General features: G+C 40.0%; 3 protein-coding genes across 3 annotated transcripts in view; 1 reads left to right on the forward strand and 2 right to left on the reverse strand.

Annotated features, from left to right (window-relative positions):
* LOC134655320 (zinc finger TRAF-type-containing protein 1-B) overlaps positions 1-685 on the forward strand; it is a 12,803-nt gene extending 12,118 nt beyond the window's left edge. Inside the window, exon 7 of the mRNA XM_063510771.1 lies at positions 548-685. Within this exon, the coding sequence (XP_063366841.1) occupies positions 548-685 (138 nt within the window). The remainder of the gene's footprint in view (positions 1-547) is intronic.
* A 3,698-nt stretch (positions 686-4,383) lies between these two features.
* On the reverse strand, positions 4,384-13,982 carry LOC134655321 (WD repeat-containing protein 89). Its single transcript, XM_063510772.1, has 8 exons — positions 13,734-13,982; positions 13,382-13,605; positions 12,844-13,019; positions 12,391-12,552; positions 11,697-11,798; positions 10,943-11,034; positions 10,013-10,115; positions 4,384-4,524 (listed from the first exon to the last, which is right to left on the reverse strand). The coding sequence occupies exons 1-8, from the start codon at positions 13,880-13,882 to the stop codon at positions 4,384-4,386; spliced, it is 1,149 nt and encodes a 382-aa protein (XP_063366842.1). The 5' UTR covers positions 13,883-13,982.
* A 509-nt stretch (positions 13,983-14,491) lies between these two features.
* On the reverse strand, positions 14,492-23,269 carry LOC134655186 (translin-associated factor X-interacting protein 1-like). Its single transcript, XM_063510637.1, has 11 exons — positions 22,143-23,269; positions 19,668-19,805; positions 19,188-19,363; positions 18,620-18,795; positions 17,893-18,019; positions 17,472-17,580; positions 16,978-17,141; positions 16,309-16,504; positions 15,558-15,710; positions 15,002-15,179; positions 14,492-14,666 (listed from the first exon to the last, which is right to left on the reverse strand). The coding sequence occupies exons 1-11, from the start codon at positions 23,076-23,078 to the stop codon at positions 14,494-14,496; spliced, it is 2,526 nt and encodes an 841-aa protein (XP_063366707.1). The 5' UTR covers positions 23,079-23,269; the 3' UTR covers positions 14,492-14,493.
* Positions 23,270-26,315: the final 3,046 nt, after the last annotated feature.

Here is a 26,315-nt window from a genome sequence, read left to right on the forward strand (position 1 = left end):
GGCTCCCGCGAAAACCGAAATTCAAATTGGAAGGTGTCTTTCTCTGTTACTCCAATGAAGGCGTAATTAGAGTGACAGAGAAAAATGCCGCAATTTGCGAACTACTACTACTGCAGCTTTAGTCTACAAAACCATAGGAAAGAGAAGAGACCAAACTATAGTGAAATTGGTTTGCCAATCTATAAGTATATACCTAATCTCCGGCTAAGCTGTCGCGTCAAACATTTCCTCGTCCATATTATCAGGCAAATGTATGAAACTAAGTATAAATAAAAATTCCTATACGGCCATTCTGACACTGAACGCATCCCCAATTTAGACTACACACGCGAGGCCAATGTAGTTGACAACTGTCAAAGTTTTGCATAGATGGCGCCATCATAGCTTCATTCCCCTTTTTCTATGACAATTGGCTTTAAAGGGCTGGCATCCAGGGCATTAAAATTGACATAATTGACAGGGCAAGCTATGATGGCGCCATCTGCAAAATACTTCGACCGGCCAACCCCATTAGGACAAATAATAAAGTAATGTTTTATGTTTCCAGACTGATAATGTTCCTAACGTCGAAGTGATCCCTCGGGGCTGCGCTCGAGCAGCGGTTCCTGCTGCGCACGCGCCGCTGCCTCCAACTCGTGCGGCGCTGCTTCCGGCCGGCCGGGAGACAACTCCACCGGTTCCGTGAAGCCATCGCACACGTCTGAATTAAGGTCTACTGCCAACGTCGAAAAATCTCGTTATCTGCCCCTAAAGCTTTGGATTCCTCCGAAAACGGTGCCGTCATATTACGGCCGCTATATAGCGTTGACTGACGTCACTAGAACGTTGTCTATGTAAACAAGATGGCGCGGTTTCCTAGACGGCGTTACGTTGATTGTCAACGTAACGTAAGATGACGGCCGTCATGACCTTGTCGATAGTTTCGTGAACGTTTTATTAGATAGCGGTGACGCCATTTTGAATTAATGACACGAGATTTGAATAAATGATTCCGTACTACGATTATTTTCCTCTTCTGATGATATTTCATCCTCCAAGTAAATTATAGATGATCAAGCAAATCTTATCAGTAGGAAAAGGCGCGAAATTCAAATTTTCTATGGGACATTACCCCATCGCGCCTACATTTTTCAAATTTGCCGCTTTGACCTTGGTGGATGACGGTGTGTTATGACGCCGTGGTACTTTCCACATGTCGCCACCGTAAAGACGGCCGTCTTTTGCGGCCGCTATATGACGGCACCGTTTTCGGAGGAATCCAAAGCTTTACGCTCAAATATGCAAGATAGATTTTTCAATATTGACGGTAGGCCCTCACAGCCGGATTTTTTATTGGATCTTATTAACGTCTATCTTTATAGTTAGAAGTCATGCATGGTCTGTCACAGGACTGACAATTTTTTTGACCATAGTCATCGAAAATATGTCAGTTCCACCTGGCAGATTTCCGTGATAATAGATATTAATAGCCAATAGAAGGCGCACCCCTCATAAGCTGAATTTAACATAAATAAAGCACCGGAAACTGTGATAAAGGAATAAATTCAGAAATGGTATAAATATATGGCACCTGGTTTTTTCTATAGAAATACCAGGTGCCATAGACAAGTGGTCATAAAGATTCCGGTGTTTAATTTCTGATAATTTCAGCCGGTGTATCGTTGCGCCGTAAATCCGGTTTTGAATTCAGATGAATCTGTGATGGTCCCAATCATAGAGAAAAAAATACATAGAGTGCTCACTCCATACATCAGTTCAGACTATTAATTTCAGTGTCTACATCTAGCATCGAGTAGCGGAACTATCAGTACTGCTACTTGACAATAGATGTAGCACCGACCGGAAAGTCTTATCTCAACAGCATAAGACTTTCCGGTCGGTGGCTACATCTATTGTCAAGTAGCAGTACTGATAGTTCCGCTACTTGATGCTAGATGCTAATAGTCTTTTTGGTACTAAAACTGATGTATGGAGTGAGCACTCTATGTATTTTTTTCTCTATGTCCCAATACACTTGTCCATCTGCTTTTATCCACCTATTCCCACAGATTAGGCTTTCAATACTATCTCCTTGCCCTTTTATGTCTTGTCTGTAAATATTCATGTTTTGTTTGTCATAAGTCACTCTCTGGCGCTTAACATATTTTATTAAAAACAAACAACTCTGCCGATAATACCAAAATGTATATATAATATGAATTATGTATGTTCCATTGTCTATGAGCTTGATATGAGCGGAAATTGCCAAACTACAGTCAAAAAGTTTTTATGGCGATGCCTTAGTATTTTATATAACCAAGTCGCGTAAAACTATATGAAACGGCCTTATAGCACTGAACATAAGTCAAGACAAATATTTTTGCGTACTTCGTCATGTAAAATATTATTGCAGGTATATTGTAAATTTAGGAAGTAACTGTCGGTATGTTTGTATGTGATGATGGCGAAAAACTGAAATTTTATGTGTATGTGTATGTAGTTGTCTAATTTGTTTACGAGAAATCTTGACCTTGACTGCTGATTAAATCATGGTTTGAATGACTTTACATCACTCATTATAATTTTTCTTTCCTTTTTTGAATCAATGTGTTCGAGATTAGACTATATTTGAGTACAAATTTATATTTATTGGGATTTTATTTTTAGGCTAATTTGATGTGTGCCGTCTTAGAATAATATGTTTATATGAAAAATGCATGGAAATCGACAAAATTGTGAAATGAACCTTATTTAGATAGAGCTTAAAATCATAATATCTCATTGACGTTATATTTTAAATTGTATTATGCTTTATTAAGCAAAATATATTGTTTATATCGTTTTGAAAGGAGTTATGTATCTGGTCGAATTAAGAGGTTATTATTAATGTTTAGAGTTTATTTTCGGGTCCTTTTCACGAAGGTGCAACTAGATGGCGACACCGGCATGTTTTATTCAGTGTTGCCGTTTCATATTGCAAAAGGTTAACATGATATTGTTTCTTTTTAATTAGTCTTTCCAACTGTCATTTAAATAGTCAAATTGGTCTATGGGTGGCAACATTTATTAATTATCTGCCCTTTATAAGACTGAAATGGTTGGACAGACTGAAATGTGAAGTGAAAGAAATGTTGACTTGGTGGTAAAAACCTTTGTGAGACGGATTCGTATAGATGTGTGCGTGGTTTAATGTATTTACACTAGTGTGTTCCGGTAGTCGTAACAGAATGAATTTGTGTTTATTCATATTTGGCTGCTTAGTGGATAATAAAGATATAAGTTATTGAATTATTGATTTTTATTTATGCCCATCACTGAGATATCATTACGCAACATTTTGATTGGTTGATTGATATTATTACGCTTTTAGCGCCTTCCCTGAATTTGAAATTATAACTTATATGTAGGGTTAATACCCTTAACGCAACGTTAACGTTAAGAAATATTAATATATTTCTAACATTGCAATCTAATTTGGACCTTACATGAAACAAATAAAGTAGTATTTCTTTTGTTTGATCGCGAACAAACTTTACTTGTTTCAAGGTTCAAATTAAATATTGGAAATCTTATTGTGGGTTTTACGAGGTTAAAGACTAGCGTTTTAACCCTTTGAACGCCACGCCTCTCGTATGCGGCGAGTAGCGTCGTGAATAACGCTCATTTCGAGGCTTACAGACTCGAACCCTTAAGACTCTCGAGGCTTAACGCCTCAAAGGCGGCAAAGACGATTTGTTACATCCAAATAAAATAAATACATACAATTCTCAAATATAGTCGAGTCTTCGAGACTTGCGAGTCTTGAGGGTAGAGTCTTAAGCCTAAAAATAAGCGTTATTCACAACACTGGCGGCGAGTCATCGTGAACCTTGTCGGAATGCACGAAGGTTGATATTAGCCGACACGTCAGTTGACGTCTTTGTCAATAGTCAAGTTGGCGGTCAAAGAGTAAACACGAACCTGACTACACTGTACAAAGCTTTATTAACACATTCATTGCCACCAGCCAAACAAGACATCCGCGCCACAACAATTTCGTCATATAAAGCTGTAGTACCACGATCCCGACTATCGGGTCGTCCGGCCTGGGAACGAAATCATAAAATACCCGATAGTCGGGTTTTCGGCACTGAATGTGTTAATACTAGCATACCAGTTTTATTTTTATAGCGCAGGAAAGAAAGCGCAACTTTATAAATCTTACAATCCCCCGCACAACATTGCTAAATATAGCTGGTCAACCAAATCTTGTCAGTAAAAAATGGCGCGAAATTAAAATTTTCTATGGGACGAAATCCCTTCGCGCCTACATTTTTCAAATTTGCCGCTTTATTCTACTGTCAAAATCTGGTTGACCAAATATAAAATAATGAACCAGTAGTATAGATATGTACAATATATTGGTCAATAAGGCTTGTGGCGCAGTCTCATCTTGTTGATGGAGCTGGCCAGCTTGTGCCCGAGGCCGTTGGTCTCGTGGGCCTGCCCGCTCGAGGTCCACGCGCTGACGAGGCCGGACTCGCCCGTCGTCACCAGGATGTCTCTCTGTAAACCATCAATAGTAAAGGTAAACATTGTTTAGTTGTCTCCCCTGTAAACAAACTCCATGCGGGGGCGGTACAGTCAACTGCATACAATCAGTCTATGCAGCTCTCTCTGCAGCTGACTGTACATTCATAGTGGAACTTCTAGGGGTCTCGCTCTCATTAAATTTAAGAATGGAATATGATGAATGAAATTAAGACGAAGCTCACAGGTAAAAATTAAATAGTAAAAGCGGCCAAGTGCGAGTCGGACTCGCCCATGAAGGGTTCCGTAATTTATGACGTATTAAAAATAAAAATAACTACTTACTAGATCTCGTTCAAACCAATTTTCGGTGGAAGTTTGCATGGTAGTTAATGGACATCTTATATTTTTTTTTAGTTTTATCATTCTCTTATTTTAGAAGTTACAGGGGGGAGTGGGGGGACACACATTTTACCACTTTGGAAGTGTCTCTCGCGCAAATTATACAGTTTAGAAAAAAATGATATAAGAAACCTCAATATCATTTTTGAAGACCTATCCATAGATAGTTCTTATAGTTTTGGAAAAAAGTGGCTGTGACATACGGACGGACGGACAGACAGACATGACGAATCCATAAGGGTTCCGTTTTTTGCCATTTGGCTATGGAACCCTAAAAACGGAACCCTTATAGGATCACTCGTGCGTCTGTCTGTCTGTTTGTCCGACCATCCCCCCCCCCCCCTTATCTCCGAAAGAACTGGGTCTAAAATTTCTAAAGCGCGAGTCGGACTTAATGTACGGAACCCTTGGAACGCGAGTCCGAGTCGCACTTAGCCGGTTTTTTTTTTAGGGTTCCGTAGCCAAATGGCAAAAAACGGAACCCTTATAGATTCGTCATGTCTGTCTGTCTGTCCGTCTGTCCGTCCGTATGTCACAGCCACTTTTCTCCGAAACTATAAGAACTATACTGTTGAAACTTGGTAAGTAGATGTATTCTGTGAACCGCATTAAGATTTTCACACAAAAATAGAAAAAAAACAATAAATTTTTGGGGTTCCCCATACTTCGAACTGAAACTCAAAAATTTTTTTTTCATCAAACCCATACGTGTGGGGTATCTATGGATAGGTCTTCAAAAATGATATTGAGGTTTCTAATATCATTTTTTTCTAAACTGAATAGTTTGCGCGAGAGACACTTCCAAAGTGGTAAAATGTGTGTCCCCCCCCCTGTAACTTCTAAAATAAGAGAATGATAAAACTAAAAAAAATATATGATGTACATTACCATGTAAACTTCCACCGAAAATTGGTTTGAACGAGATCTAGTAAGTAGTTTTTTTTTTATACGTCATAAATCGCCTAAATACGGAACCCTTCATGGGCGAGTCCGACTCGCACTTGGCCGCTTTTTAGATTAGAAATTTTATAACCTCAAAAGTAGTGGTAACTTTTTAACCGCCTTCAAAAAAAAAGGAGGTTCTCAGTTTGACCCGTATGTATGTATGTATGTATGTATGTATGTATGTATGTATATTTGTTCGCGATTATCTCGCGTTTGGCTGAACCGATTTTGATGCGGTTTTCAGAAAAGTGTTTCTTACATTCTGGAGAAGGTTTTAGTATACATAGATCTGAGCTGATGCTGAACCCTGGCTGTACCTAATGGAACTCAGGTTTGGTGCAACATAGGCTCACGCTGTTTTGGTCATTCGACACGCCTTGTTGAGCACTTGGGAGAGCAGTACCCAAGATAGAGCTGATGCTGAACCCTGGATGTACCTAGTGGAACTCGGGATGTACCTAGTGGAACTCAAGTTTGGTGCAACATAGGCCCACGCTGTTTTGGTCATCCGTCTCATCTTGATGAGCACTTGGCAGAGCAGTACCCAAGATAGAGCTGATGCTGAACCCTGGCTCTACCTAGTGGAACTCAGGTTTGGTGCAACATAGGCCAACGCTATTTTGGCCATACGTCACATCTTGATGAGCACTTGGGAGAGCAGTACCCAAGATAAAGCTGATGCACCAATCCACCCTGGCTGGCAGGGTTCACCCTGGCTGTACCTAGTGGAACTCAAGTTTGGTGCAACATAGGCCCACGCTATTTTGGCCATCCGTCACATCTTGATGAGCACTTGGGAGAGCAGTACCCAAGATGGAGCTGATGCTGAACCCTGGCTGTACTTAGTGGAACTCAGGTTTGGTGCAACATAGGCCCACACTATTTTGGTCATCCATCACATCATGATCAGCACTTGGGAGAGCAGTACTCAAGATTTAGCTGATGCTGAACCCTGGCTGTACCTAGTGGAACTCAGGTTTAGTGCAACATAGGCCAACGCTATTTTGGCCATCCGTCACATCTTGATGAGCACTTGGGAGAGCAGTACCCAAGATAGAGCTGATGCTGAACCCTGGCTGTACCTAGTGGAACTCAGGTTTGGTGCAACATAGGCCCACGCTATTTTGGTCATCCGTCACATCTTGATGAGCACTTGGGAGAGCAGTACCCAAGATAGAGCTGATGCTGAACCCTTGCTGTACCTAGTGGAACTTAGGCTTGGTGCAACATAGGCACACTTGGTTTTGCTTAACCGACTTGTCGTCGTGTGCCTATGTTGCAGAGTTCCACTAGGTGGGTCGATGAACTTTTTTCTAACTGCCTTTAAAAAAAGGACGTTCTCAGTTTGACCCGTATGTATAGCCTGACCAGTAATATATGATAATTGTCAAGAGGGCGCTGTTATTCTCATGTATAGGGTGACAATTCAGTGTAGTATGAAAAGATTAGTTCCAGTGAAATTCCGCAACATGGCGCACCCTCAATAGATCCTGGTTCACCTATATGTACGTATGTATGTGTGTATGTTTGTTCGTGATTATCTCGCGTTTGGCTGAACCGATTTTGATGCGGTTTTCAGAAGTGTTTGTTACATTCTGGAGAAGGTTTTAGTGTACAGTACATGGATGGTTTGAAAAACCAATTGGACCCGGTAGGTGGCCATGCTATCGGTATACCTACCAACAAATTTATGTTGCTAAAACCGATTTAGATAAAATAGTGGGAATGGGAGTCGGACTCGGACTGGGAGTAGAAGTGGGAGCAATATACATACAAATCGTTTAGCACCAAAACGTCATATTATATTGTGTCGCGATTATCATCGAGTTAGGCCATCACCAACATTAGTAAGTAGTTACTAGCCCAAAACTAAATGGAGAGCCTAACAAACTAGTATTTTAGCCCAAAACCTAAAATAAATGAAGTACCTACCTATCACTAAAAAGTAAAAAATAAAATAAAATAAATAAAAAATAATTAAAAAATTAAAAATAAACAAAAATAAAACCAAAATAAAATAACTTAATATAATAACTTTTTTAAAAAAAGAGAACCGCCTTCAAAAAACCAACCCACTGAAAAGTACAAAATAATTTTTATATGGCACCCCTTTACGTGTCCAGGCCCTATCCCACGGCGTAAAGCAAATTTTTGCCAAAAAGTAATTAATACCTAATAATAAGAAAATTAATAATCATCCGGGTAATTACTTAGTTTTTGAAGGCGGTGCCAAACCAACAAAAACAGTATTTACTACCAATCAGAAAAACAATACGAGTACGTAGTACCTACAAGAACTAAATTAATGAGTAAACTAAGTATGTCTTTATAATGCAAGTAAGTGCAGCGTTCTTCGTTGTCTAAAATATCGGTTCTCAAAAATTTTGGTTTGGCACCGACTTCAAAAACTAACTAATTACCGGGATGATTATTAATTTTCTTATTATTAGGTATTAATTACTTTTTGGCAAAAATTTGCTTTACGCCGTGGGATAGGGCCTGGACACGTAAAGGGGTGCCATATAAAAATTATTTTGTACTTTTCAGTGGGTTGGTTTTTTGAAGGCGGTTCTCTTTTTTTAAAAAAGTTATTATTAAATTAAAATTAAAATTAAAATTAAAAAGCTTTTATTTCGGACAATATATCCATATCACAATTACAAACAAACAATGAGGGTACACACAAAGATTAACACAATACATTAACATACAATAAATTAAATAAATCATTCCTAAATAAATTAAACTATATTAAATTAAATTAAACTGCGCATGTGGCGCGTGAGATTTCGCCCAGTGTCCAAATATTGGGCTCTCATGGGCCCCTGCGACCGCGCTCAAGAGCCCGTTGGTGCTGCCGCGTACACGGCGCATCAGGGACGCGACGCGTTTGCGCATAATGGCATGGAAATCGTCCGTGTGTGCCTCCGCGAACATCCCCGAAGCACTGCAGTACCGCGGCAGCCCCATCAGCATCCTGAACGCGTTATTGTAGAGGACGCGCAGCGCACTATACGCTTTCTTTGTGCAGTTGATCCACAGGCTGCAAGTGTAAAAAGTTTGGCAATACGATCTGAACAAGGTTAATTTAACACTTGTTGTGCATTTCGCAAACCTGCGGATCAACATGTTGCTTCTTACTGATAGTGCCCTGCGCTCCCTCTCTACGTCCGTGTCATCATTTTGAGACTCAGTGACCCAATGCCCCAGGTACTTAAACTGGGTTACTAATTTCAACTGAGCGCCCCCTAACATGACTGGTGGTACTATGTTGTATGTTTTTGTGCCAGCTTTGAAAATTAGTAACTCAGTCTTATTGGAATTGTACCTGAGGCCATGTGCCCCTGCGTATCTTTCGCATATGGCCAGTAGCTTGTTCAGTGCGCACACCGAAGGGCTAAGTAACACCATATCATCAGCGTAGCTGATGTTGTTGAAGCACTGCCCTCCGACTGAACAACCCGCTCGAGTACCGCTAAGCTCATCAATTAGGTGGTCCATATATAGGCAGAATAGCCTTGGCGAAGTTAGGCCTCCCTGTCTTACCCCGCACTGTAATTTGTAGGAGTCAGACAGCGAACCCGCCCATCTTATCCTGTTACTCTGATTGTTGTACCAAAATTTAAACAGCTCAACCAGCTCTCCAGGTACCGCAGCTCGGCTTAGCTTTTTCCATAGGAGATCGTAGGACACCAGGTCGAATGCCTTGGATAAGTCCAAGAAGCATGCGTATATTATATTATATTAAGTTATTTTATTTTGGTTTTATTTTTGTTTATTTTTAATTTTTTAATTATTTTTTATTTATTTTATTTCCTCCAGAATTGAACCTGAATCACTAATACACTGAATTATAGTGTCCTTTACCTACACATTATTGTACCGCAATATTAGATATCATAGGAACCCAAGCATTACGGAAGAAAACATTTGAGGTTAGAATAATTTTAATCTTAAACAAAACGCGGGTTATTGGCAAGGTGCGAAGTCGGTGGAGGGGGAAGTGGCGCTGATCGTCACAAACACAGGTAATCTTATGGAATGTCCGCCATTAGTACTAGCGGCAGCCGCTTGAACTAATTTTACTCCATAAGATTTAACGTAGAAAGTCCGCCAAAATGAGGGCAGCACCAGTCGTGCACCTAGCGAATAGTAGTAGCAAACGACTGAGACATACGTCTGCATTGTAGGCGCAGCACCTCACGACCTGCTTGTTGCCCACGAAGTTGGTGGTCGGCTGCAGCTTCTTACTGGTGGCCGTCACAGAGCGGAGGACGTCCCTAAAACGTTATATTTTCTTTAGATTTGTAGTCAAGGTTAGGGTTGCCAACTATTTTTTGGTGGAATATAGTATTTTCCAGAATAAGGCATCAAAAATATAGTACATTTCAAAAAAATATAGTACTTTTAGACAAAATTCTAAACATAAGTGTAAAATACGTATAATCGGAAATATAGTATTTTAGCGTACTATATATTTTTCCAAAAGTATATAGTACAGAGAACCAAAATATAGTACAATACAATATTATATAGTACGGTTGGCAACCCTAGTCAAGGTTGACACCAAGTTCCACATTTTTTGCTGTAATCCTTTTTATATAAAGTTGCCTTTGCATTTCGTAAATCTTATATTTACGAAATGCCAGTTAACAGTGTGTACAGATAATTATGTTAGGGAAACCTGTTTTTCATTGCCACCTGATGATATTTTATTTTATTTAAACTTTATTGCACAAAATAAATAAATAATAAATAAATAAATATTATAGGACATTATTACACAAATTGACTAAGCCCCACGGTAAGCTCAAGAAAGCTTGTGTTGTGGGTACTCAGACAACGATATATATAATATACAAATACTTAAATACATAGAAAACAACCATGACTCAGGAACAAATATCTGTGATCATCGCACAAATAAATGCCCTTACTGGGATTCGAACCCAGGACCGCGGCTTCACAGGCAGGGTCACTACCCACTAGGCCAGACTGGTCGTCGTAAAATATATACAACAATGTACAAATGGCGGACTTAGTGCCAAATGGCCTTCTTTACTATATTGTATCGCGGTGCGGTGTTAAACTAGCAAGATTGTGTTACCCTGAGCCCGCATGTGAGCCGGCCAGCATGACGCACTCGCCGCCGGCCGAGCGGTACGTGTCCACCAGGTAGCAGTCGTCGCCGCGGCTACGCTGTTAACACAACATTATTATCATTATTAAAATATTAACACTTTAGTTGAACTTGTCTCAATAGGCTGATCATTTAATCATTGCAATCATGTACAACATTATAAGTATACAAGGTAGGTACACATATGTGAACATGAACCCGGACAGGGTATAGCAATTAGTTTTAATCTTATACTAAAGTCTTATTACAATAAATGGTCGTAATTTATACAAAAAAAAATAACAATGTATAGAATTTGCATTACATAAACCAACAATTACTCTAATTAGGTCTTAGATATATCCACAGATGATGATCCAGAAATGCCTATCCCATCACGGTGCTCTAAAGACTCAATCCCCTCCCTTCCCTTTAGCCACACCGAATATGAAGCCATATATGGCAGATCTTTCACCCATAAGGGATCCACATAAGATAACTGAAACAAAATGTATAACTTAAATCTATTTAAAATATTGTAACCTTGAAAAATGTGGAAATAAAAAGCTATTTTATTATTATTTTATATATGGCAGATATGATATTCAACTCTATTGACAGCTATTAAAGTTTAAATTTAAAGAAATATTTTTTATCACATTAAAGTGAACTTTCAGGTATCTAGACCGGGGAGATTTTACGTTTCCTAATATCATGTAAGGATGGGTGCCACGTTGCCTACCTTGATGGTCCTGGAGATCTTGTCGCGGCCGTAGCTCCGCACGAGATCGCCGCGCTCCGTGTCCCACACCTGCAGGTCGCTGCTCTGAGTCACGCACGAGGCCTGACGTGGATAAACTTTCATTGCAGGTGGATCCAATATAGAAAAATTAGGGATTTTTAAGTTAGTGCCTCGAGAACATTAGTCTAAACCCAATGTTTAACAACAGTAACAGTGTTATCGACAATAAAAGATAAGGAACACATTCCACAAGCAGCAGAAATATGTGTTTTAAGGTGGTATTCCACTTGTCCAAGATCTTTGTCCGATGAGTATTTGTTTAAAAAAATGCTTAAAAAATGTGAGAGGTAATGCACATTGGACAAAGATCTTGGACAAGCGGAATACCACCCTTATAACTTAACTTTAAAGCCAACAATTTTGTTTAGAGTTATATGAGAGTTATGCATACAACATAACATTAATTTTATTACATATGAAAACCTATAACACCAAACTGTAGAAGTTTGCCTATTCTTTTCTATAATTTCGAGTCTTACATGCTATACCTGTGTTGGTAAGGTTGTCTGGAAGAGATCGATCTTTAGGGATAAAACCGCCTGTTGTTACCTCTGTCTTCATGTATTATGTTTGCCTCTCTGTAAATGTTTTATGGAGGTTGTGCAATAAAGAGAAATTGTATTGTATTTTATACCTGTGTGTCACTAAGCCAGGTGATCTTCTCTACGGAGTTCTCCACATTGAGTGAGTATGTGAGTGCGTCATCTTCATTGGGCTCCATGATGTTGAAGATGTTGAGGAGTCCGTCATCAGCACCAGATGCTAATATGCTGGGTTTTTTCTTGTGGAATTTCACCTAAAATTATTGAGAGTAATGTCAATCATTTTAATTAATAATATTATTAGAATAAAGAGAAAAAGATTTTTGATAATGGTGCTGGTTCTCATAACATTGAGACCAGTTTTATAACCACAAAGGAAAAAAATCTTTATAATTTTATAATATTTTGGTGTAAGAATATATGTATTTTTTTTCTAATGGCGCATGATGTAGCAGAATAGCAGACACTCACATTTAGAACTTAATTAACACATTGGTCATTGAAAATGATGAAAACAAGAGTGAATTGAAGAATTTAACCCTCACCTGAGTGATATCATCAGTGTGTGAGTTCCAGTAGCCGCCCAGAGGCTTGGTGACACGCTGATCCCAGAACACAAGGTATGCATCATTCTGCACTGTCTGGCTCCCGGCACAGAGCACGCGGCTATTGCAGGATACGTCCATGCACAAGTATGGCCTGACTATCTGTTCTTCCTCATCTGGAAAATCAGGTTATGCTTTATTACATTTGTACAATGCATTTTCCCTCTAACTTTTAAATATAAAAAATTGTTTTGAATATGACCTGTTGTCATTAAAGAGCTTTTTCCAAAACACTTATCTTTTTATTAAAACGCCGTAGGTGCCGCGAATACGCCCTTTTGTGTGTATTTTTGTATTGTATTACACACACATGGCCTGTTTTATTTTTTTAATTAGCACTAGTGGAAAAAGAACTCTAATGCTATAGACTGACTGATTAGAATGTAGATTTTGGGGTTGGAAATCTGCATCAATCCAATCATTTATCACTATAAAAATAATTATAAGTTTTGGCTAACATAATGTAACCTAAATCTACCTTTATACTCCTGCACACAGGTCCCGCTGGTCCTCGTGTCCCACAGCTTCACCAGCCCATCCTGCCCGCACGAATGCAGAAGGTGCTCCTCTTTATGCAGGAACACCACATCCGTCAGCTCCTTCTTGTGTCCACTGAGCTTGCACACCTTGTTCAGCGACGTGTTGGTCAGCTGGTATACCTCGATACTGTTGTCTACTAGACTTACGGCTATTTTTAATGACCTGGAAATCAATTTCAGACGTAAACATTTAGTAAACGTTATGACTGATAAACTACAACATAAATGTTAATCATAGGTAATTATCGCATAAAATAGTAATAAGATTAAATAACGTGAATTAGTACTTACTTAGTTGTGGCTAATTTATTTATATACGATTTCTTAAGCGACACTGCAGTTTCTGTTAACAAATTGTATTTTTTACTAAACAATTGTTCTATCTCTTCCGGCCCTACTATATCTCGGTCCTCTTCTTCTGTGTCAATTATGTCTGCCATTCTTTGTAGATTTTAAACCTATTTTCATATAAATTTATTTAAAAAACTGCATGTAAACAAATGTACACAACACGTGTGTAGCTAGAAATTTCACGTCAGTTTGACAATTGACATTGAATGGGTGAGTGATGTAGCTTATCGGTAAATGCCGAAATACACAACTTACTCTGTTGAAGTCGGTTTTAAATGTTTCTTAAATAGCATTGTTTTATTTAAAAAAAAATTGTAACTTTATAATTTTAAAACATTTTAAAAATACGGGCTACAGAAAAAAATAACTTATAGTCCGTCAAGTTCGTAAGTAGAAAAAAGCGGCAAATATAAAAAATGTAGGCGCGAAGGGTAATCGTCCCATAGAAAGTTTGAATTTCGCGCCTTTTGCTACTGACAAACTTGTTTGACCGGCTATATTGATATTCTTATTTATTATTTTGGATTATTAAAATATGTCTGATAATATAATAGTACCTAGTCTGTCAAGCCATTTCCGTCAGTAGAAAAAAGCACCTAATTTAAAAAATGTAGTCGCGAAGGGTTATCGTCCCATATAAAATTTGAATTTCACGACTTTTGCTACTGACAAACTTGTTTGACCGGTCATAATAATATTATTATTTGTAAGTAGTTCTCCGATGCGTGCTACGCGAACGTGGGCCAACGCGTTCAATGTCCCCAGCGGCAAGCCTGGCGGCCAGGGTCCGGAGCGGCAACGGGCTGATGCTGCTCAGCGCCGAGACTTGGTCGGAGAACGCCCAACGGATGTTGCGCTCCATACGGATATGATCTGAAAAATTATTATAATGTTGACTAGGTAGGTAAAGGCATCGTGATAGGAGTATTAGGAGATATAGGTATATATCACAAGTAGTCACTGATAACAACGTCTGAACAATATTTAATTAGAGTCGTTTAGTTATATAATAGGATAGGTAAATAAGTCAGTATTTTCCAAGTTTCCGTATTTAAATGGTCTTGAGTTTTTGTATCATTGCTTTCCTATTACACTTTTTAAAGCCCCTCCACACTCGTGCGCGAATCGCGATCGCGGCGCGAAGCCGCGATTCACGCTCATTGTCTGGAGGCTTAACAATAGTTGCAAAGTCAAGATTGAATATTTACCTATCGCCGGGTCCACGATAGCGAAGGCCCGCTTGAGTGCGTCCACAGCGATAATCTTGCTGGCCTGCCCCTTGCCGCCTAACTCTGCTAGCACCTCCCGCAGATACTTGTCCTGAGCTTGTTGCCGTTGTCGGTATAGCTCCCGCGCGAACTCCACGCGGTCGAAGCCTTCCTCGTTCTTGTGAAGGGAACAATGGTTCAGATGATCTCATGATCAGAGAGATGGACGGATTTAGAGGCTTGGAGGATACAACTAAACGGAGTAGCCATTAACAAGCTTTCCCCTCTGTCGAAAATAGGCGGCCAACGGTCATACACAATGTATGGACTGACGTTTATCTGACATGGCTATTTTTACGTTACGCATACATTTGACATTCCCCTCCCCCGCAAAAATCGGCAGACTGTTTTGTACAGAAAATTACAGACAAGGCGTCTCCGTTTGATTATATCCTCTAAGTTTAGAGGGATCTGGGATCGCACGTACAACGTCTAGGCATCATACTGAAGGCAGTGGTGTAAGATGATTGGGGGAGAAGTAGGTCACAAAACTTGCCTCTTGGAACAGTTTGTCCAGGTTAACTTCGGTGTTGTTCAGTTTGAGCTTCAGCTGTTTTCGTACTACATCGCAGAGATTGCGGATGTCCACTTCGCTCTTCAGAGGAAATTGTGCTTTGGCTACTTTCTCGAATTCTTCTATGGAAATAGTCTGAAAATAACACCCGTCTGAGAGGTCATCACTTAAAGTTAGAAAGGCATAAGTCCCACAGTAACCCATACAAACACTTTTTGAGCAACCGAGTAGTGAGGGCTTGGAACAAACTTCCTGAAGATGTGGTCTCAGCACAAAATGTGAACCAATTTAAAAATCAACTAGACAAGCACACCTATACATCAACTTGTCAATGACAACGACAACTGTCAATGATTACTGGATACAGGCAATATCAGTTGTCACAACTGCCTGCCTGCTTATAGAATAATAATAAATAATAAATAAATAAGGTCCTAAAGTTATGTAAAGGATATATTTATGTGTGGCTTTTCTGACACAGTCAGGGTTAAAACAATATTTATTTGGACAACACTTCACTATACCTATATAATTATACTCAAAAGACAGTTGGTGGACTATTAATGGCTGTAACTACACGTCTACGAGTTCCCGCAATCCAACTGTGCTAGAGGTGACCAAAGAGCAGTTATCTCTATGCAGTTATTAATCTTTATCCTGTCGCTTGACTGTATGGCGTCTACTACTGTCACAACCAAAATTTAGAGCAGGAAAGGTGCATATTCTGTCTCACCTCTCCATCCTTGCTGACGCGATACAGCTGGTCTCTCAGCGTCTCCCACTGCGCGCGCAGCGACCAGTAGATGTCCTCGCTCAGGTGCCCGTGCAGCGCGCCCCAGAACAGCTTCACCTGCGGCTCGTCCAGCATCTGCTCGGCGCCGGCGCACAGGTTGTATGCCCATTCGGCACGTACTGACACTTGCTGGTATCTGGACAACATTTGGTAAGAACTTCAATACCTACTGAAGTTACATCTCCCTTCTACCTTTTCGCCGAACACTTCCTGCTGGGAGGGATAGAAAAAGGTAGGTATATGTTAGGTATATCCCTGTTCCACTAATAAACCCCTTTAGGATTCATATGGTAGTGGTATAGTGTATCTAAAGGTGGACAACCTTTACATTTTACATACAGTAGCTACGTAAATTGACGTACTATATGGCATTGGAGAGATGTGTTTCAGCAAAACCAACTACCTATAAGCTAGCTATCACCAAGGAGAATTAAACCACCGGTAACATCTCTATGGAGTCTTCATCATGAATCATGACCACCAAGACCGAGTGATCGTTCAGAGTTGAAGAGTCTTAGCGGCTAAAAAAAAAAGAGAGTGTCTCGCTCACACACCGCACTTCATCAGTATGATAACCGCGCTAAATATAGTGTTGTGGTTTCAGATTACCTGTCCTCTAAATACTTGGTGAGATACTCCTGCATAGGGATGGCTTGTCGCCCCTTGCCACGCCATACGTCGGTGACGAGCACGCTCACTTCTCGCCGCGAGAGCCGAATGTTGCGGACCTTGCCGGTGTAGCGGAGGTATGGAGGGATTGCGGGATCCGTGCCCTGTAGCCAATGAAATACGTTACTTAGTCTTATTAATTATATGATCAGTGACCACCCATGTGACAAAGGCCTTCTGAAAAAAGGAAGATTGCCAACGAAGAGACACTGCGCCAATCCAATAAGGGCAAAATGGATCAACCTATACGTTGGACACTTTCTGCATTTGTACTGTTAAAAAGGATGAGACATGTATATCCTTTTCTGTCCCGCTCAGCAGAAGGTGTTCAATTAAAGGACTGTAATTATCTACTCCTATATCAAATCAATAAAAACAGTAATTGGCACAATGGCATCGCATTATGACATTGGTAAAATAAAATGTTTACTTACCAAGCCATCGAAATACTCCAAGTGATCGCTTTCTGCAGCCGGCCCCAGCTCTTTCAAAAGAACTCTGAGAATATCTCTCGAGGACAGGCCACTTGCCAGCTGCCACCATCTGGAAAGATTTATTAGGATACGGATGCCGGAAACCTAAATGTTCCGACAGAGCGTGCTCTAGGCCATCAGAAGCTGTCTTGGTCGTAAAGCATCCACAGGTTTTCGGCTTAGCAAATTTTTGTTGTTGACAAAATAGGTACATATATAAAATATAGCCGGTCAAACAAGTTTGCCAGTAGCAAAAGGCGCGAAATTAAAAATTCCTTGGGACGATTACCCTTCGCGCCTACATTTTTTATTTAGCCGGGTTTTTCTACTGACAGAAACGGCTTGACAGACTCTATCTCCATGGTTATCCGAGAGCTCTGACCTCTCCCGGCCTCCGCTGATGCAGTCCGCGCAGATGTCCCACCGCGGCCGCGGCGTGCCCGCGCGCTCCAGCTCGCTGCAGCGCTCCTTGCACTCGGCCAGCTCCTCTTCTACACTTTTCTTGCTAGCTGAACAAAAAGAGCAGGAGTAAATATGATTTGAGTTTCTATAAGAGTAAGTGTAAGGCCTGAGTGGACGCTCGAAGCGGAGCGTTCGGCGGGGCGTGCAGCGTGGCGTCGAGCTCCCAAGTGATTTGAGCAGCGTGCACTAAGGCCGCTCCTATACGTTTGCATTTGTTTAACATGCACGCCGCACGCCCCGCCCCGCTGCACGCCCAACTCGAGCGTCCACTCAGGCCTTACACTAAGAGGTGCCATGCCGGATAAATTCCTCAATTAGGTAATTCAGAAGTGTTACGAAAACTGCCAAGCAAGATTCTGTTGATCATTACAGGGGTTCTAATTTTTGTCGTTTCTGGCCCTAAACTTTACAACATTGATGAAAGCAAATGCTCACATTTTAGTAGATAGGTAGGCACTAGGCACTGTTTAAAATTACATGTCACAATTAGAGAATTATTATTATGTTGCTTTAATAATATTTTTTTTTTTTATAATAACTATATTTACTTACATGTCTTAAAAATACAAAAATGGGTGCTTTATTAGAGAAGCCTTATGTCTGTCCTGTAAGATTTAGGTACGAATTCTCAGTTAACAGTGTGGTACCTAAAACCTTCTTATATTTGTCCTGCAAAGCCCCCATCTCCGCCTGCAGCTCGCCAGCCCGCTTGTCGAGCTCCGACCACTTCGTCTCCAGGCTGTCGAACTCGCGCTGCGGGACCGTCTGCGCGTATTGCTCGGACATCTTGTGGAGCTTATGTTGGGTTGAGGATAGTTGCTCCCTGCAACAAATACAATGGACGTCGATATTATTAAGTATTGTATACTAACATTGCTAAACTCTGTAATGTGATGTGGTAATTACTGATAGCTTCAGGAGTTATAAGGTCTAGTATCAATAGGTGCCATCTAGATAGCGAGGTTGTGACTTAATCGCAATGATTAGTTCTTATAGTGATGAACTGATTACATTAGTAGACGTAGTAGGTAAAGCTAACATACATACCCACAGCGATCTAGCGGTCCACGCTCTCTAACTCAAGGGCCTGTCTTACCTATTGTTTCGGAATCGATGCGTTGCCAACTGTAGTTGCTGTAGCCAAGACAAGTCACTGCAGAGTTTATAGAGACAACTTTATCACCGATTCTTAAGCCAGGCTCGAAGCCCACCTACCTGCACCGATCTAGTGCGATGCGCAGCATGACGGGGTCTTCATGAGCGGCATCAGCAGGAGCGCTCTCCAGCTCTCGCAGACGCAACTGTAGCGACAGGTTCTCGAAGTAGAGCGTGTAGCGTGCGTCGCGCTCGCGCGCCAGGCTGAGGTACTCGGAGAAGTGTTCGTCTTTTATCTGCAAAAGATTTGACTAAAGGCAAGATGCATCAAAGGCAATACGTAAAATGTGGGTAGGTAAAGGTCTTCTTCTAGAACCAGTAGATGATGGTTTCAAGGTTAAATAAACAAAATGAAATAGATGTGTGTGACAAAAGACGTTAAGGTAAACGTACTAATGCTCGACATGCTAATGCCCAATAGATGACACCCTGCTGTCACCTCTATTGACAATGATTTAAGTTTCAAGATGACATGTAGGTACTGGGACCGCGTCGAGCACCAGTACGTTTACCTTACAGAAAGTGAATGCAAGCCTCGACCTTCCCAATTTCCTTCTTGAGCTTGGAGACGTGAAGGGTGAGCTCCTGGTTCTTTGAGCGCAAATCTTCTGTCTCTTTCTGCAGCACCATCATTTTCTCATCTCTAGCTGCCTTGCGCGCCGATACGCCGAACACTCTCTGGAATGTTTACGGACTTTATTAGAATATCTCACTCGCTCGCTTTTACGGGAAATTCATGCTGCCTGAATGTAGCTAACTCTACACATCCGCTATTATTGATGCTGACTGTACCTAATTACTAGTAGAGCTAGTAGAGCGCTAGAACCTATACTAACAATACATTATTATTTTTGAAGCATAAATAATAAGTTATTTAGTTACGTAGGTACATTTTAATTTTGATCATATATTTATAAATCTGCGAAAAATCTGGCTGTCTGGGTTTATCAGCTGTCTCAAGTAAAAACAAACCAAGATTTACGATTAGATTACACACAGGGAGCCTACATGTTATGGTTATCACGTTTACTATGTCGTATTTATTGCAACGGAGATAAAGATAACGATTACACAGTTTACATACATGTAAATGTCATAATAATCCTATATCAAAAATGTTGTTTTGTTGCTAACTCAGTTTTAACCCTTTGACCGCCAAAAGCTACAGCCCAATATAAACCTTCGTACATTCCGACAAGGTTCATGATAGTTAGGGAGGCGAATAGGGGAATTTTCGGCAATACTCGAGCGTGGCAGTTTAAGATATGAGAGATACCTTAGACCTAATAGAACAACCTTGTAAAGTATTTAGCTCTATATGTAGTGACGCGCGCCTAGGATAGACGATCAGATTAGTAAAAAAAAATGGATAGTCTGAAATACTCGAGCGCGTCAGATTAAGATATTGGGGGTTGATTTTAGTGTTTAAAGACTAAATTTAACTAATCTGACGATAAGTCCTTGACGCCGCCGAGTTATAGGGTCGCGAACTTGTAAAAAAAAAACTTTAATCCGGCATTCTCGAGCGCGATTTTTTTATTTTTTATTTTGAATAATCTAAAACTTACTAAAAATACAAAATCTGCCGGTTTCCGCATGACCGGAAGTGTGGAGGAGCCATTTCGTCTTCCTAAGAACGCGTTGCGGCATATAAGACGCGAACGATACATTTTACAAAAAAAAGTTTAAATAAACAAAAAAGGTAATTTTATTTTACACAAAAAAAGGTCTCTTTACATTTTTGTCCAAATAAAAAGCGCGGCCACGGAATTTTTTGAACCAAAAAACCTTTTTCGGTCAGATTAAGAGAACCCACCAACATTTTTGTCAGATTAAAAAAAATACGCTTTCAGGATACCGAGATAAACCTCCCCTATGAAAATCTGACGCGCTCGAGTATTTCAAAAAAACTTTTTTTTTTTGCATTTTCAAAAATTCATCGTAACTTATCGTCACGCCGAAATCGTCAGTTTTTTTAAAGGAAGCTTCCTTGGGGCCTACTTAACACCCCTTCCGAAAATCTGACGCGCTCGAGTAAATTTTTTTTTTTGCATTTTTGACTACTTTATATGCCTACCCCCACCACGCAAACCGGCAGATTAGTATACCGTTGTTATCAGAGGCACTCGGGGCATACGTAGTATGAATATCTGACGCGCTCGAGAATGCCCAAGTAACTGTTTTTTTTTACATTTTTGAAAAACCGTACACGCCAAACCCACCGCTAAAATGGTTTTTGCCATACGAGCTTTTCTTTTCGAAATTATTTTATCTTTCGATTTTGATAGGTCTCGACGGCGCCGTTGAATTACGCCATTTAGCTACCTCGCCTCCCTAACTATGATGACGTGCCGCGCACGGTACGTGGCGTTCAAAAAGTAAAGACACCCCATAATCCCATAACCTCTATAGTCATCAATGGACCTTATATTTTTGCAATAAGGTTTAAAATAGCCACTTAACAATGAGGATGATGGTGCATATAAATATGTGAAGTGAAAGTAGTTTCACTACACGATAAGTAGGTCAAAATTAATTTAAGGTGAGGTATCGGTTGGCGAAGATATGCTTCTGTAATGACTAATGAATAACTAAGTGTGGCCTGTCCATACAATACAGATAGATAATACACAGATACAGGGAGATAGTTTTAAGAACAGGAGAAGTAAATGTTTGCTATTTGACTAAATAAATAAACTACTGCAGTTACTTGAATGATAGATATTTGGTTTTAATGATAAGACTGTGAAATAGTGTGATGAAAATACATGGACTAATAAAACTAATGTTTGATTTTTGATAATATGTTTATTAAAATGTAATAACAACCAAAGTTACAACAAATAATACTTCTTAGAATTAGTCATGATAACAGTATAATTACAATGTACATTACAGAGTATATTAGTGAAGTTAGGCGCATGTTGAGTGTAGTACAACATGTATAGAGAGCCCTGTGTGCTCGGAGATATGATAAACAAGTTTCTATTGTTTCTTATCACACCAGCTCTGTACTTGTTTGCATATGCTTTTAATATCTTCCGCATACGTCCTGCAGCAGCCTCCGACATATTTAACACCCAAGTCTAACCAGGTGTGCACATAATGGTCCAGTCGCTGCAACTTATCACCCTCGGTCCAGCCGAGGTCCTTGTGGTACTTTTCTCCAGAATTCGGGTAAACTATAAGAGGTATAGGTACCATCCTGTCATCGTTGATGCCGTTTAGTAAGTGAACAATGTTAGCTGGAGCAGTGCAGTTCACTCCAATGGCTATAATTTGCTCTGGATTCAAATCATAACATTTCCTTGCAACGGATTGATAATCTTCTCCATGGGAAATATGTTTCTCATCTTTACAGCTGAAAGACAGCCATGCTTTAGTCTCCGGGTAATCTTTTAACAGTTCAACAAGCATCGCAGCCTCCTTTTCACATGGCACTGTTTCAAATGCAAGTAGGTCAACTCCTGAGTCTATTAGAGCCTCAATGCGAGGTCTATGCCAGTCTCTCATGGTTTCAGCCGACGTGGTGTCGGCATAGGTGCCGTTGTACTCTGAACCGTCGTGTAAATGCGCGCCATATGGCCCCACTGATCCTGCTATCAAAGGGTTTTGATTTGAAGTATTATTGTTAGCATATTCCTCAAGGTATACTTTTCTTGCCTCTTTTGCGAGTCTCACAGCACTTTTGATCAAATCTAAGCCCGCTTCAGGAGATATTCCAAGGTATTTTACAAACCCTCCGACGGAGGCCTGATACGTGTTGGTCATGATGATGTCGGCGCCAGCCTTCAGAAAGTCGAGGTGTGTCTTGTACACATCGCGCGGGCGGGTCTGCAGGAAGCGCGCCGTCCACAGCGGGTCACCGTCGACGTTGTCGCCGACGTGGCAGGATAGCTGCGACGAAAACCCACCATCCAAAACTTTAATCTTAGACGACGCATCTGCCATTTTTCGTGCTACAAACGTTTCTACAGTACAAAATGCCCAATGCACTTCCGCGGATCCTTAGAGAGAATGAGCCGAGATAGCCGTGTTTTCGCTTATATTATCAATCGTTTATCGCGATATGTTTGGTTTGGAAAATGTAAACAAAAATAAATGATACGAAAAAAGTGAACGTCACATAACGTCACCTTGACATTTGTCGTAACCGGTTTCTTGTTTAAGGCATGATTTAAAACGACTGCGTTTAGTGATGTGTTTAATTAAGGGGAAGTGCTACAGTTAAGACTATACTAGACAAGACATACATCCTGTCCTTCTCTATCGTACTTACATCTTGAATCAAGAACTGTGATATTCGTTCATCTCTGATAAGAATGGCATTATCGTAGGCTTGTTTTATGTCAGTTAGCGTATTTGAATACGTGACGCTATATTTTATGAGCTCAGTAAAAGCTTCTCGGTAAATCTGAAACAAAATAATAAAGTTAATCCCAGTTCAATATAAAAGTAGCTACAGACGACCGCACCGGACCGCGACCTGAGTGCGGTGCGGCGCACGTGCGATTGTGAGTAAGTTGGTCCGCCGTACGACCGTTACAGCCATAACACACTACTACACCGCACCAAGGTCACGGTGCGCCGCACCCATAAGTGAGAGCGAGAAGGAGCTTTTTTCTATCACTTATGGAATTTATGGGTGCGGCGCATCAAGGTCGCGGTGCGGTAGCTTAGTGTGTTAGGGCTAATAAGGATGCAATGCAGCTTTATGTAAGAACGAGAACGAGATATTTTGACCGCACCAATGTCGCGGTCCGGTGCGGTCGTCTGTAGATATTTTATGATGTTAAGAATCTGTAAAAATACGCCCACCTCGAGCACTTCGTCGTGATACTGCTGCTGCGTTTGTAAAACTTCACTGGATGATTTTTTAACATGTTTTAATTTTAATGCCACTGTAGAGTTTATCTCTTTTAAATATTTTGGAGAACTATTTCTGTCGTTAGCTGAATACATAACTTATGTTTGTTCCAAATGTATGCAAAAAAATAGGCAAAGTCACCTAGAAACTTTTAAGTGGTTTGTTGTAGTGATTATCTCGAGATAGTGTGATTAACATTGATAAATTGTAAGTAAATTGTACAAGTGAAAAATTGATTAAGCAATGCATTCATTCTACATTACAAGTTCTACTACCAAAAGTAGCACTTTAATTATATGAAATGTTGTCTATAAATAAAGAACCATTTGAGAACCATGTATTCGCGGGTCTTTTTATTTTGGTAGTGAGATTGAGCGGTTTACGGTTTTATCGGTTTTGTCTATAGTCATGGCTGCGGTGCTGCCACCTGTGGGACGATAGATGTACTGTAGTGGATGTGACGTCATTGACATTACTGTCGTCCGACGGGAATGGGAAATCAGAAATGGCTGCGATAGGTAGTGGACGGGGAACGATGGATTCCCAAAATCAAGTGCAAAGTGATACAACTGTAGACCGTTTAAAATTACTTTATCCAAATGTGAATGAAGAAGAAACCCCCTTGCCGCGATCATGGAGTGCCAAGGACAAGTTCAGCTACATCGGGTTGTCGCAAAATAATCTCCGAGTGCACTACAAAGGTAGGATCTTTCGTTTGTTTATGGATCGAGTAACTCGCTAAACTTCATTAAAACACTTTATACTTAATCTGATGTGTATGAGGACGCGAGCAACTGCGTAGTTATGTTGCAAAATATCTGACGTGTCATAAATCTCTCGTAGAGTTGAGGCATCGCATACAAACGCAGAGTGTAACAAAGAAATCAGCTGATCGCATACTTTGCATCAACACTTCGAAATAAATGGTGACTACTCGGTCTCGTAAATTCCGTCTAATTGTGTCGACTGCGCGTTTACCTTCGTTATAAAGCCGTTTTTATCAGCGTAAAATGTCGGATTTCTTGCAAAGGTCTATCCGCGTTCATAGTTATTTCTAGTTTTAGTAGTTATCTAGATTGAGATACAGAATTACGGAGAATCTTTAATTCTATGCAGAAAACTTTGGGATCATGCAGTGTTCTCATGAACCTATTGAACCTGTTTTTCCTTGAGACCTATCAGCAGTAATCTTATAAACACAAATTACATTAATGTCAATAAGATGGTGTTTAAAGTTAGTCATTTGCCACTGATAGTTGTTTAGTGCTTGCTGTTACAGTTACAGTTAAATGTATTGCCCGTTATCAGCTGTTGCTAAAGTGGTATTTTATATATTATTCTTATTCTCTATCTGTCCACAAATCAAAACTTGCCAAGACAAATGTAATTTTGATTTGTCAATTTCATGATTTAACATTAACCCGTGGAGCGCCCCATTATTACCGTAGTATGGAACTCCTATACTAGTTACTGGCACACATATCTTGGTAGGGCGCTCCACGGGTTAAGGGCTGGTACCAAATGCAATGTTGGTGTGCAGTTTCCATACAAATTGTAGTCTGGTTGCAGTCCGTGTGTAAATGGAACGGGGTATATTTTTATTTCATTTCAATTAATTTATTCACTTCAATCAATCAGCACTTACAGATAAACCTTACGTGCTAATTGGCATTACATTGCTTAGTGTCTAACATGCATTAACTGCAATAAATACAATAAAATACAATCGGATTAAATCAAAACTTAAATTATATGTAGATGTAGATGTAGATGTAGTGTAGGGACGCCCGGCCGGATGCAGGCGGGCTGTCGATCGCGTGTCGCGTTCATTCAGCCCTGTTCCCTGGAGTTGGAGCTGCAGGTTACTGTCCCGGCGGCATTCCCACACTATTCTCCTCGAATCTTCTTGTTTTCCTGTTATTATATGTACAATACCGAATAATTATGGAATTAGGAACAATATAAATGTTAAAATCTTCTATATCAAATAATTATAATAATTTAAATGAAATTGATTTCTACAGACTAAATTAGAATATAAGAGTACCTATATAAGAAGATCAAAATCAAATAAAATAAAATAAATATTACTATTTTCATTTTTTTAAATATGTCACATTTTACTCTAATAGGATTAATATTAAATTCATTTATGCATAATAAATAGGCACATAACTGATTTAATTTTTCCTAATAATGCACTCATTGGTAAATAATGGAGCTAGTGGTTATGATTTTCTCGATATAACGGACATGATGCGGCTAGGAATTTATATATTGCGGCTAGGATTTTATAGGCCCCTGGGTGGCTAGAGGTCTTA

Source organism: Cydia amplana, chromosome 16, assembly GCF_948474715.1.
Source record: "Cydia amplana chromosome 16, ilCydAmpl1.1, whole genome shotgun sequence".
Classification (NCBI taxonomy): Eukaryota; Metazoa; Arthropoda; class Insecta; order Lepidoptera; family Tortricidae; genus Cydia; species Cydia amplana.

What these genes read in the sequence shown, in the direction of transcription:
- LOC134655321 (XM_063510772.1), bottom strand. Translation starts at nt 13,882, where the DNA reads ATGGCAGACATAATTGACACAGAAGAAGAGGACCGAGATATAGTAGGG. An exon ending in AGATCTCCAGGACCATCAAG is followed by an intron (nt 11,035 to 11,696) that starts GTAGGCAACGTG and finishes TTGTGTTAACAG; the next exon opens with CGTAGCCGCGGCGACGACTG. An exon ending in GGCTCACATGCGGGCTCAGG is followed by an intron (nt 10,116 to 10,942) that starts GTAACACAATCT and finishes ATAACGTTTTAG; the next exon opens with GGACGTCCTCCGCTCTGTGA.
- LOC134655186 (XM_063510637.1), bottom strand. Translation starts at nt 23,078, where the DNA reads ATGGCAGATGCGTCGTCTAAGATTAAAGTTTTGGATGGTGGGTTTTCG. An exon ending in ATCAGCGGAGGCCGGGAGAG is followed by an intron (nt 17,581 to 17,892) that starts GTCAGAGCTCTC and finishes AAATCTTTCCAG; the next exon opens with ATGGTGGCAGCTGGCAAGTG. An exon ending in ACCAAGTATTTAGAGGACAG is followed by an intron (nt 16,505 to 16,977) that starts GTAATCTGAAAC and finishes AATGTTGTCCAG; the next exon opens with ATACCAGCAAGTGTCAGTAC.